The following is a 12417-nucleotide window of genomic DNA, read 5'->3' as shown; positions in this document are numbered from 1 at the left end:
TCAACAACTAAAATGCTGCAGTAGTGCATCAAGTGACAAACACAAGTGCAACTTTTTTATGACTAAAAAAGGGCAAAAAATAAAGTTTAAATAGAATAAAAAAGGTAATGGGGTTCGGAGCTGCTGCAACCGGCTGCAGACCTCTCCAGCGCCGGAAATCTTTGAAAACAAAAGTGCGGACACTTTGTTTGTTGCTTTCACTTTTATTTGAAAACAAACCTAAATAGAAAAAGAGAAAACTCTTATTTTGTTCTCACTCGTGATGATTATATATATATGGTCTTGTCCTCGGTCTTGACTCGGTCTCATCCCTGAGCGTCTTAGTCTCGTCTTGGTCTCAGTGCACTTCGGTCTCAGTCATGTCTTTGTCTCTAGACTTTTGTTCCGGTTCCCATTAAAACCCTTTTTAACAGTTTGATCCAAACCTCTGAGACGATCCTGTCTGCTGTTATCTGCTCACTGCTGTCAGGTTATTTCTGTCGAGTCACTGAGGACTGTGAAACGTTGCTAATCATCTTTAAGAAAAACAAATCAGACCAACATCATCGGCAAATATAAACCCTGAGTCAGAGCTTTCTGTTACTCAGACTGTGAAGAGTTAAACTTTTAAAGCTTTATTATGACGGAAAAGTTCCTCCAGTGTCTGCGGATCAAAAGCAGCCGTCAGACAGACGGAGTCAGAAGACCAAAATACATCTGAGTGCTTAGAGATCTTCAGAATGATGCAGCATTAACAGGAAGTTATTGATCATCGAGTCTTTTCAAGTTATAAATATGTCGACTTCTGCGGCGATGTTTGGCGTCTTCAGGTCTTTAGAAGAAGAGATGTGTGTTCAGATGAAAGCTCTGAGCTCCGTGTTTCTCGTCTTAATATACCTGCATGTCATTGTGAGGCATTAGAACAATTAAAAATAACAGCAGGATATAAAAAATACACTCTCCCCCCTACAGGACCTGAGGAACTATCAGTACAGTCTGTCGGTTGTGGAGGGTCTGAGGATCCACATGGAGATGGGACACAGCTACATCGAAATTCCCAAAGGCAGCTTCAATGAGGTAAGAAGGTCGTAGAGGAAAGACTTCAAGATATTAAGAATGGGCTTTCGTACAGAAAGTGTGTGGAGGTGGGGAGAGCACACCTCCCCTCTTTCATGTGGCAGGAAGAGTAGAAGCAAAGACCCTGCCCCTGCCATATGCCTTGGTAGAACGCCAAAGCCTGAGGTAGGAGAGAGCACTCCTCCCCTCTCTTTTATGTGACAGGGAGAGCTTCAGCAAAGAGCCCTGCCTTTCCATATGCCTACTTTGAATACTATAGCCTGAGGTTGGGGGAGCACACCTCCCCTCTCTATACTGAGGCAGGAAGAGCAGCATCAAAGACCCCTGCTCTTGCATGTGCCTACGTAGAATGCCATAGCCTGAAGTAGGGAGAGCACACCTCCACTTTATTTCATGTGGCAGGGAGCAGCAGCAAAGACCTAGCACTTCCATGTATCTATGTGGAATGTTATAGTCTGAGGTGGAATGTCATAGTCTGAGGTGGGGAGAGCACACCTTACATCTCTTTCATGTGGCAGAGAGAGCAGCAGCAAAGAACCCTTCCATATGCCTACTTGGAATACCATAGCCTGAGGTTGGGAGAGCACTTCCCCTTTCTTTACTGAGGCAGGAAGAGCAGCATCAAAGACCCCTGCCCTTCCATGTGCCTATGTGGAATATCAAAGCCAGTGTTAGGGAAAGCACACCACCCCTCTCTTTCTTTTGGCAGGGCAAGCAGCAGCAAAGACCCCTGTCCCTCTATGAGAGTATGTTGAACTTTGAAGCCTGCTGTAGGGAAAGCACACCACCCCTCTCTTTCATTTGCATACATAAGAAGACAAGGCAGGGAGAGCAGCAGCAAAGTGGAGTACAGAACAGAGCGAGCATCAGAGACAGAAAGGAGGAGCTGGGGTGGAGGTTAGGATGTGAAGACCGTCTCCTTACAGACTTCAAGGACTAATTAGAACACGCCTCTCTCTCTCTCTGTGTTTCAGATGCAGAAGGTCGTGAACGCCTCCAACGAGCACGTCATCAGCATCGGAGCTCGCTTCAGCGCGGAGGCCGACTCTCACCTGGTGTGTTTCCAGAACGAGGAGGGGAACTATCAGACGCAGGCCAACAGCATGCCGGGGAAAACACGCACCGGTGAGTCATCCGAGATTCTGCAGACTCATCCGTCCTCTGTTTGTTTGTAGTGAAATAAGAGAAGAACATCACAAACTGATAATATGAGAGGTTATGATTCCTTCACGATCCTGTTTGTGTTTGTTTACAGTAACAGGAGCCAGCTTTGTTGTCTTTAACGGAGCCCTGAAAGCCTCCTCGGGCTTCATCGCCAAGTCCAGCATTGTTGAAGGTAAAGAGCCGGATGTGTCACTTTCATCACTTAAAAAAGCACCTGCATGTAGTCCACCTTTAACTGAGCTCTGTGTGTGTGTGTGTGTGTGTGTGTGTGTGTGTGTGTGTGTGTGTGTGTGTGTGTGTGTGTGTGTGTGTGTGTGTGTGTGTGTGTGTGTGTGTGTGTGTGTGTGTGTGTGTGTGTGTGTGTGTGTGTGTGTGTGTGTGTGTGTGTGTGTGTGTGTGTGTGTGTGTGTATCAGACGGGTTGATGGTGCAGATCCCTCCGGAGACGATGGAGTCTCTGCGCGTGGCTCTGCGGGATCAGACGGACTTCCTCATTCCCTGCGGCAGGAACGACGGAGGAGAGCTCAGAGAGAACGTGACCGTCCGCTGGGTCGACTGGAGTTCACCTGTCAACACAGGGTACCTGCACACACACACACTCACACACATACACACACACACATACCAACACAACTATTTACTCACTATTGTGCAATCTGTCCTCTGGTGCACTCGAGCTGCTCAAACATGGAACACCTCGTGTCTCACACATGAAGGATATCAGATGTTTTAGTCCATCTTAGATTGTTCTACTCTTACAGAAACACAAAGCAGACGCTGATGTTGTTTAAATTAATAAAGATGGAGATCTGTCTGAAATGATCAGGGTGTCAAATGCTCCTCCTGTTTTTAAAGACATGATCTCTTTACTTCCCCCTGCAGGAGGACGAGTGCAGTGGATGGCAGACCTCTGGATGGAGTCCGCAGTGTGAGGGTGCAGCAGGACACGGAGTTCGAGTCAGACGGACGCTCCATCAGATGCACAGAGGTGACGTTCCTTTTAAACTTTGCACACGTCTCAGGTTGTCTAAGAACCAGCTGACCTTGAAGGTGTCCCTGCAGGTTTTCTACCAGCTCAAGGCTCCGGACTGCAGCCTGGCGTCGGTGCTCTCGTCCTGCAGCGTGTTTCAGAAGGAGATGGCTTTAGCCGCCTGCAGCGCTCTGACTCCTCACCTCGCCGTGCTCACCTGCAGCGGCATCAACACGCTCACTCTGCGGATCTCCACGCAGGCGGACATGGTAACACATCGTGTTTTTGATAAATCATTTAGCTTTTGGATGTAGTATGCACAAGATGTTTGAAGTTTAAGCAGTAATAAAGTCTACTTAACGGCAATATGAACACCAGATGAAAGTTATTCTTGCACGGAGAAGCAACCAAAGGAACATTTCAGCTGGATAACAACTTTCCAATTTCATGAAACAGATGAAAAAAGTCATCGCAGCATCATCTACCAAAACATGACCTTTCATGACCTCCAATGATTCTGGAAACGTCAGCAAACACAAAATAAGAACTTAAGAAGCCTGAACTTCATCAAAGACATTTAAGTCAGTCGGTTTTAAGGCGACTTTTAGGCGCATCCAGGAGCAGCTGGTTTGTTGACCTCAGTGCTCGAGCTGGGTTATGATCATGGAGAAGATCAGCCAAGTAGGATGGTGCCAATCCATTCAGGGCCTTGTACGTCAAAAGTGCAACTTTAAAATCAATCCTGTGACGGACTGGGAGCCAGTGGAGAGAGCGCAGCACAGGTGTGATGTGCTCCCTCTTTTTCCTGCCAGTCAGGAGGCGAGCAGCAGCGTTTTGAACAAGCTGCTGGCGCTGAATAGACGACATGTCTAAGCCCACATACAAAGAGTTACAATAGTTGGGCCTAGCTGTAATAAAGGCATGAACAACTCTCTCTTAACTCCATAAAAAACATAAAAGTAGTTTGTTTTTAAAGATTATTTATTAAAGGTGACATATCATGCAAAATTGACTTTTTAATGGTTCTTTACCTGAAATCTGTTTCCCTGTCTACAAACCCCCCGAGAATGAAAAGAATCCATTCTGCCCCTGTTCTGATTTCTCCACCTTTCTGTAAATGTGTGCTGAAACCAGCCGTTTCAGACTTCCGTGTTTTTATTACATAACAACAATATCCGGTCTGTCACGGAGTCAGAGCTCGGAGCTTGTTCAGCCCATAGACTGTATAAAATAATACTGAATCCCTCCTCCGTTTTTCATTACTTGCACAAATGTGTGCTAACAAGGAGCTTAGGAGGGAGGCATGCTAGTTGTAGGCTGTCTTAATAAACACAAAGGTCGCTTTGACTCCCCACGTCTGCAGATTTGAAGATCTAGTGGATGATTTTTATTTGTCATGGATAAGTGCTAGTGCTAATTAGCATAGCCACATAGCTATATGTTCATAGCTGTAGCTGTAGCTGTAGCTGTGTACCAAGACACACGTCTACATACTGATAAATAAAACAACAAGAAACACTAAATCTGTGACCAATGGTTCAGAAAGGTCCTGCTACAGGCGCCTCTCCGTCAGGATCAGATTCTGGATCAGATTCAGAGGGTTGAAGTAACGCGATCTCTGAGCAGCCGTGTATATTCAGCCAACATGTAAACATTAGATCAACATGCTGGAGAGCCGAGGCATATCCACTTCCGGAGGGGGCGTGGTCAGAGAGAAAACAGACTGTTCTGATGAGGAATGAAGAAGAGGACTTTTCAGGCAGGCCAAAATCTGATTTCAAAGTGTTTTTTTGAACATAAACTTTAAAGACATGTTTTGGGGACCTCTTAGACCAATATATATTGATGAAAAAAGCCTGATATGTCCCCTTTAAGAGTTTTTCACGCCTTTATTTGGAAGATGGACAGAGTCGGAAACAGGGCGCAGATTTAACTTGGAGGACGACTGCCTCGAGATTTAAAGCCTTAGGAAACGTAAATGGAATATTTAATATTCATGTAGAATATCAAAATTAAATGTGTAAGCAAGCTTCTGAGTGAAAATAAACATCCATAACTCTCATCCAGATAAATCTCTTCAGAGCATTTCTCAGGACTCTTTGATGAGCCGTCTGACTCTGAATCTAAAGACATCAAAACTCCAGAATCTGAACTCCAGAACCCTCTGAGTGTGTGTTGTTGTTGCTGAGTGTGTCTCTGTGTGTGTGTTTACCTTCAGGTGGAGTACCAGGCGGGCTCCGGGGGCCGACTCCTCCCTCAGCGCTACATGAACGAGCTGGACAGCGCACTGATCCCCGTCATTCATGGAGGTAGCGCTAGTGTACCGCAGACTGCCATGGACATGGAGTTCATCTTCTACATCACACACTCTATCTAAACTCATGACTCACTTTAACGCTAACGTACTGAAGACAGAGCGGCGGAGAGAGACGAGCTGTAGCGGACTGTAGCGGGACACGCTGACACCCTGACAGCCGCACAGTCGGACGAGCAGCCGCTGGCTCTGCACCCCCGCTCTGAGGCGTGACATGATTTTGGCTTTCTGTTCAGGAGTTGCTGCCTGTCTGTGTGTTTTTGTGCTCACCAAAGCTGCTTTAACACGAGAAGCCAAACACTAAACAAAGGAATACGGCATCCCGACCAAATACAAGCAAACTACTCAACCGTCGTCTTCTGCTCTGCCTTCCAGGCGCCCCGCTGCTCTGCGTCAGCTGGGAGCGCCGCAGTGAATGTTTCCACGGCCACTCGAGCGTCTCTTCTCATTGGATGTATTTATTATATTTTAATATGAGCTTATTGATGACTTTATGACATTAAAGCACGGGACGAGACTGACTGCAGGTTTCAGTACTTCAGAGGTGCTACCGTAGAGCCGCTTCAGACACACACACACACACACACACATACACACACACACACACACACACACACACACACACACACACACAGCTCAACCCCGTTTTAAAAACCTCCTTCCCCTCCCCGTACTCTTCTTTTAACACGCCGGTTCATGACGACACTCGGCCTCATGCAGGAACATTTTTAAATTCTGACCCTTTGACTGCATATAAACATGGACGGCGTGCCTCTGTCGCCTCCCATTGTTAGAAAAAAGTGAAGCCAAAATTTCCCCCTGATTGGCAACCGAGGCATGCACAGAATCAGAGTCACAGAGCTGACGTCACGCACATTAAACTTACGAATAAATCGTCACAGTGATGCAGGAGCCTCATTGGTCGACAGAGCTGTCAATCATGATGTCACACCCTTTCATTTTAGCGTCAAATAACTAAGCTAATCTTAAAAATGAACACTTGGACATAAATTAGCACGACATGAGAGAGCTATCACGACAGAAACATGTTTGAGAAACATTTCTTTGACGTGTATTTCCTGCATCCGGCCACCAGGGGGAGCTCTAAATGTTCTGGCTTCACTTCAGGAGAGCTGTCGTGTCGTCCATGTTTTTATTCAGCCTATGAAACTAAACCAAGACCTGCTTCCTGAAGTTGACGTGTACAAACTCTGTACTAAAATGTAGTTCCAGCCTCATGAGTAACTCGCTCAGTCGGCCTTCTTTTAACAACAAACAACACGAGACGAGCAAAGTGACGAAAGGGCTCAGGGCTAAGAAGGAAACCCTCAAAACAAACAAGAAATAAACAATCAATAAGAACAAGATAGAAATGTTGCTGTTTTAGTAAAACAGGATCAAAAGATCCATAAATAGTTCTTAAAGAATAAAGATCTTAACAGTTTAAAGCTCCTGTGGGGATCTTTCAGTAAGTGTGGATTCTGGCGCCCCCTGTGGACAAAGTCATGTACTCCCATTTCCTACTCTGGTAATCTAACAGTTTTCTTTGAAATATCAGAAAGGAACAAAGCAACCTGGATTATCTGATTCCAAAAGAGTGGAGCCCAAAATCTGGATAATTCTTGAATCTCATGAACCACCGGGCTGAGGCGTGTCCTGACCGAAACAGAAACCCATCTTAATGCAGTGAATTTAACTCTAAAATCACAACTGTAGGAGAATAAGTGATGACGTGATGACTGATGCAGATCACATGACCTGTCTTGAACAGACTTGCATCATTCGCACATTTCAGCAGATGAAGTTTAAACTCTCAGCGACTCTCCTCTCTCTCCTGATGTCGATGTTGAGTCAGGAATAGACGATCTGGACCTTCTCACTCGTGTTTTGCACCAAAGCTGAACCCAAACTTCTTGTTTTGGTTCATGCAGTGTGCACGTCAAATCTTTTACCTCTGCTGCTCATGACTTGTGCACCAATCCTGCATACTTCTGAATGCAGGAACATTACTTAAACTGACCGTGTGTCTTGCATGAGGCCCGAGATCCTGTCCTGGATGAAACTCACGTTCATTTAAACTGATGCTACTTTTTTCCACTCTTCAATTTCCTCACCGTTACTCTCCGTCATGCTTTTGCTCTCAATACTCTTAAATCTGCAAAAAATGGGTGTGACCTTTAGAGGTTCCTTAAAATATTGAAGTAAGCTGTGAGCTCAGCAGAGTTCTCCTCGGTGGTGTTTAGAGCAGTGAAAATCCTCAGACTGGTTTCATGTTTTAACTTCATTTAAAGCGTTTCCACAGCAGCTTTAGGGCCCCCTTAGAACCGTTACAACAGGAGACCGCTCATGAGAATCTAAATCTGCCAAACGTATCGTCTGAGAGTGAGGTCATAGGTCAGCCTTCAGGTGTCCGGTCCCTGCAGGATGCAGCCAGGTTAGCATGTACTCTAAAAAACGCTTTATGCAGTGTTCCACATCCCGTCTCAGTCCGTCACGATCAGTATGCCTCATCGCTTTTGTTCCGTTCTGCACTTTTAATATTGAAGAGTTATTTTTGGAGTCAATGATTTAAAAGTTTTAACAAACAGAGTCAGAGTTCATATTTTTGATAGGACATAAGCTACGTTCATTTTGCTGTTTGTGTAGCAAGTTCCCCCGAGCTCTAAGAGGAGGAGAAAATAAATCTGATTCATCCTTTCTCTTTAAAAAGTGCCCAAAAAATGCATGCATGAAGAAGAAATGCAAATCTTAAATCTTCCTCCCCTTCCTCAACATGTTCAAAGTTTTATAAGCAACCATCAGGCCCCATGAAGACATGAAGATAATCCAGTATTAATATTTAATATATGTCGGGTCCTGGTCTGTTGTGAGTCCTTAAAGTCATCCTCACTGTTCTCCCCCTGCATCCTGAGGTGCAGCAGCCCGGTCTCAAATATGTAAGTGGGATGGAATGGATCAAAGTTTGTGCAGGAATTAGCGTCTAAACCCAAATCTAGATTTTAGAAGAAGTAGAGATTAAACAGTTTAACTTTGGCTGTTTGTAAATCTGGATGGCGTCTCCACCTCCTCCTTGTTGCACAAAAGTTAAGCCAGAACACCCCCTGTAATGGGCACTGACTTGTTTGTATCAGAGTCTATGCAGTAGGTGCAATAGTGAAGTCACTCCCCCTTAAAGTGACATCATTGCTCCCTCAGGTGGGTCCAGTCCACACCTGAACAGATCCTTGTGTGGGTTTGAAGCAGATGCTCACAGTTATGGTGCGTTCAATGACTCTTGTGTTAGTGTTTGTTACGTTTCCTCTTCACCGTTCCTCCTCTACTTTAATAATCTGGTGCACACGGCGCTGCTGGAGCCTCATTGGTCAACAGAGGTTGTCAGTCATGGCCTTAATATGGAAGAGGGTTTGGGGCCACTGATTATTTTTAAGTCCCAATCTTTTTCTCAGAATTCTGCCTTTAACATCAAAGTTAACGTTCTAGAATTCTGAGATCAAAGACAAAATTCTAGAGTTCTGAGATCAAAGACAACATTCCAGAGTTCTGAGATCAGAGACAACATTCTAGAGTTCTGAGATCAAAGACAACATTCTAGAGTTCTGAGATCAAAGACAACATTCTAGAGTTCTGAGATCAGAGACAACATTCTAGAGTTCTGAGATCAAAGACAACATTCTAGAGTTCTGAGATCAAAGACAACATTCTAGAGTTCTGAGATCAAAGACAACATTCTAGAGTTCTGAGATCAAAGACAACATTCTAGAGTTCTGAGATCAAAGACAACATTCTAGAGTTCTGAGATCAAAGACAACATTCTAGAGTTCTGAGATCAAAGACAACATTCTAGAGTTCTGAGATCAAAGACAACATTCTAGAGTTCTGAGATCAAAGACAACATTCAAGAGTTCTGAGATCAAAGACAACATTCTGGAATTCTGTCTTTGATGTCAGAATTCCGAAATAAAAATTCAACATTCTAAACTGATCCTACTTTATACCCCTCTTTTTATAGCATCAAATAACAAATTCGAACTAAACTAATCAGAAACATGAACCCTGAGAGAGAGACAAACCATAACAACAGAAACCATACTGCAACCAGCCACCAGGGGGAGCTCTAACTGTTATGGCTTCACTTTAGGAGAGCTGTAGTGTCGTCCATGTTTCATATGCCATATATTTTAGTCAAAAGCAGATAGGAGGACATTTTCAGTGTTTATAAAAGTGCTATCATAATTTCTCCTGTATCATCACCTGTTATACGTCTGCACTGCAAAAAATTTAAACCATAGCTTGTCTTATTTATAGTCTCAAATATCTCATTAGACTTCGTATAGGTCACATGAACGTGGCAAGTCCAGATTAACGTCTTATTTCTTTTGTTTTAAGTTATATTTTTTGGGTTTTTCTGCCTTTTATTCAGAGAGGATAGAGCAGGAAACAGGAAGAGAGTGGGGAGTGATATGAAGGAAATTGGGCTGCCTGCTTGAGGACTACAGCCTCCGTACATGGGGTGCATGACTGAACTACAAAACCTAACTGATTCCCTTAAACGTCTTATTTTAAGATATTAGGAGCAAATTGAGGGCTGAATTTCACAAATGAGCACAAATCTCTCAGTGCATCGTGTAAAGTTGTAGTAATCTGAAATAAGATGTTAATCCAGACTTGTCATGTGAGCTCGGCTTATATTAAGTCTTTTTTTGCATCCTGATTTATAAATGCCTCATAAGTGCAGTTATAACCGTTCCTTTAAGCATTAACTAACTCTGATATCTGCTTCCAGCTTCGTTATAGAGCGCCTGAAAGCATGTCCTTCTGTCCCTTTTCTTTACGTCGCTCTCTGAAGCTGCTCGGGTAAACACACACGGCCTGTTTGAAGAGGAACTCTGAAACCAAACGAGGGGAAAGTTAACACATTTCACCTCCGACCTGCATGGACAGTCCCTCTGCGGCTCATCGATCTCTGCTCACCGCGTTATTTACATTACCTGGACTTTGGAGCGTTTTCATCGTTACTGCCTGCCGGAGTTTCTTTTTCTTTCCAGGATGATTAAAATCCACTACGTCAGAACGAGAAGTACTTTTATGCTCTCTGATCTTTTTTTTCTTCAGACGTATTGTTTTGTGTAAATCATCTATTTATTCATAAGCACCAGCTTTATTTGGTGAACCTGGTATCTGGGTCCTGATCAGTTTCTGAATAGCTCATGTATTTAAAGAATAAAATGAGTTTTATGAAGAAAACTTTCCTGATCTCGTCCGTCCACTCTGTCACATCTAGAAACTCTAATCCATTCATTCTCAACAGCAAGAGCAACGCCAGAGACAACCTGATCAATCCGGCACATTTCACCTCTGCCTGTTGACACTGTGGCAAAAAAAACATCAGACACCTAAACTACAGAGAGAGAGTTCAGCATTCCCTGGATGTATGTAACATTTTCAACTTATTACTATGTTGTAATTGAATTGGTGAGTAATCATCTGTGCACAAGCTGAAGCACGAGTCCTTTTAAACACATCAAAGTTTTGGGTGGTGTCATTTTGGTCACGATAACCCCGCCCCCATCCTCTAAAGTAAGCAGTCCTTTCCTTTAGCCCAGGAAGGACTTGGTCCCACTCTGGAACCAGTTTTCCTGGCTGAGGGCCAAACACAGAGAACTGGATCCAGCCCTGGAACTGAGCTCCATGATCAAGAGTATTGATTGGTCAGTGGGTGGAGTTCTTTATTGTGAACAGGTCGTACCCTGCAGCAGGTCAGGTGTTCAGCATCAGGTACCATGGAGGTCTACCTAGGTAAGAAGTGAACCAGCTATGTAGTACCCAAGCGGCAAACTCCGGTCTCAAACGATGAAGCCAATGCGGAAGTGATATAAACTGCAATACATCGAAAATCCGCTTGAGGCTGGCTGCAGAAACACCGGAAACCACATAGATATGAATGGGAAAAAGACGATCTTTGCAGCATTAATAAACATGTTTACAGCCTGGTTCAAAAAACGGCTTGGCCCTACAACGCTAATCTCTCTAATGGCACACACTGTACGGGGGGTGAATTTTTTTCTAACGTGACGGTTGAGAAGATATTAAGATTATGAGTTTTGCCCAAATAAGGACATGACTGATGTGAATCCCGGTCGGGAACACACAGCCATTGGCTAAGAGACTCACACTACGTCACACTCTGTCTGGTTGAGTTCCGCATTACCAATATGGCTGCTGCCGTCGATTTGCTTCAAAACAGCTCTCAGGAACAGATGGATGACGTCACGGATACTACGTCCATATTTTATACAGTCTATGGTAGTACCATAGACTGTGAATAAAAATGGACAGCGTTGCTCCGCCTCTTCCCGTTGTACGGTTCTGAAGCCAAAAAATCCCTCTCCTGGGCGCCGCCATTGTGCAGCCAGAGCCTGTGAAGCCTTTGTAATAAGCTCCGCCCTACAGCGTGATGTCACAAGACGCTGTGTGTCCTTTGAAGTTTCTCTCTACGGCGGCTGTGAATCAAAGGAAACAGGAAGTAAAACCCCGTTTTTTAAACTCTAATAACTAACGAAAAAGAAACTGTTCAGAAAAAAGAGACCTTGAACACAAAACAGTCAAATACTAACTACATATCACCACAGCATACGGATGTGAGAAACATTCATACGACGTGTATTTATTTTTTAAAGTTTGACGGATTTTTTGACCTATACTGCAGCCAGCCACCAGGGGGCAGACACACTGCTGAAAGCCTCACCACCAGGGCCGTATCCGGCACGCTTGTGTAGTACTGCAAATGCAGAGTCAACCCTGAAGTTACCTCCATAACTGCAAATCCTGCTTCGTAGTACAATCACTGTTTCCATTAGAATTTAACATTTTAAACAACATATCAGTTTTAATGCACTTCAAACCAAGAAACAGTG

General features: G+C 44.2%; 1 protein-coding gene across 3 annotated transcripts in view; it reads left to right on the top strand.

Moving 5' to 3' along the window:
* Window positions 1-10751, top strand: part of zfyve16 (zinc finger, FYVE domain containing 16) — a 37751-nt gene extending 27000 nt beyond the window's left edge. For all 3 annotated transcript variants that reach the window (XM_034709480.1, XM_034709481.1, XM_034709482.1), the window contains 7 exons: window positions 952-1056; window positions 2031-2181; window positions 2312-2392; window positions 2636-2798; window positions 3102-3207; window positions 3282-3458; window positions 5408-10751. In XM_034709480.1, the coding sequence (XP_034565371.1) occupies window positions 952-1056; window positions 2031-2181; window positions 2312-2392; window positions 2636-2798; window positions 3102-3207; window positions 3282-3458; window positions 5408-5566 (942 nt within the window). In that variant the 3' untranslated portion in view covers window positions 5567-10751. The remainder of the gene's footprint in view (window positions 1-951; window positions 1057-2030; window positions 2182-2311; window positions 2393-2635; window positions 2799-3101; window positions 3208-3281; window positions 3459-5407) is intronic.
* The last annotated feature ends 1666 nt before the right edge of the window (window positions 10752-12417 follow it).

Source organism: Notolabrus celidotus, chromosome 19, assembly GCF_009762535.1.
Source record: "Notolabrus celidotus isolate fNotCel1 chromosome 19, fNotCel1.pri, whole genome shotgun sequence".
Classification (NCBI taxonomy): domain Eukaryota; kingdom Metazoa; phylum Chordata; class Actinopteri; order Labriformes; family Labridae; genus Notolabrus; species Notolabrus celidotus.
This window is presented reverse-complemented; position numbering and strand designations above follow the sequence as displayed.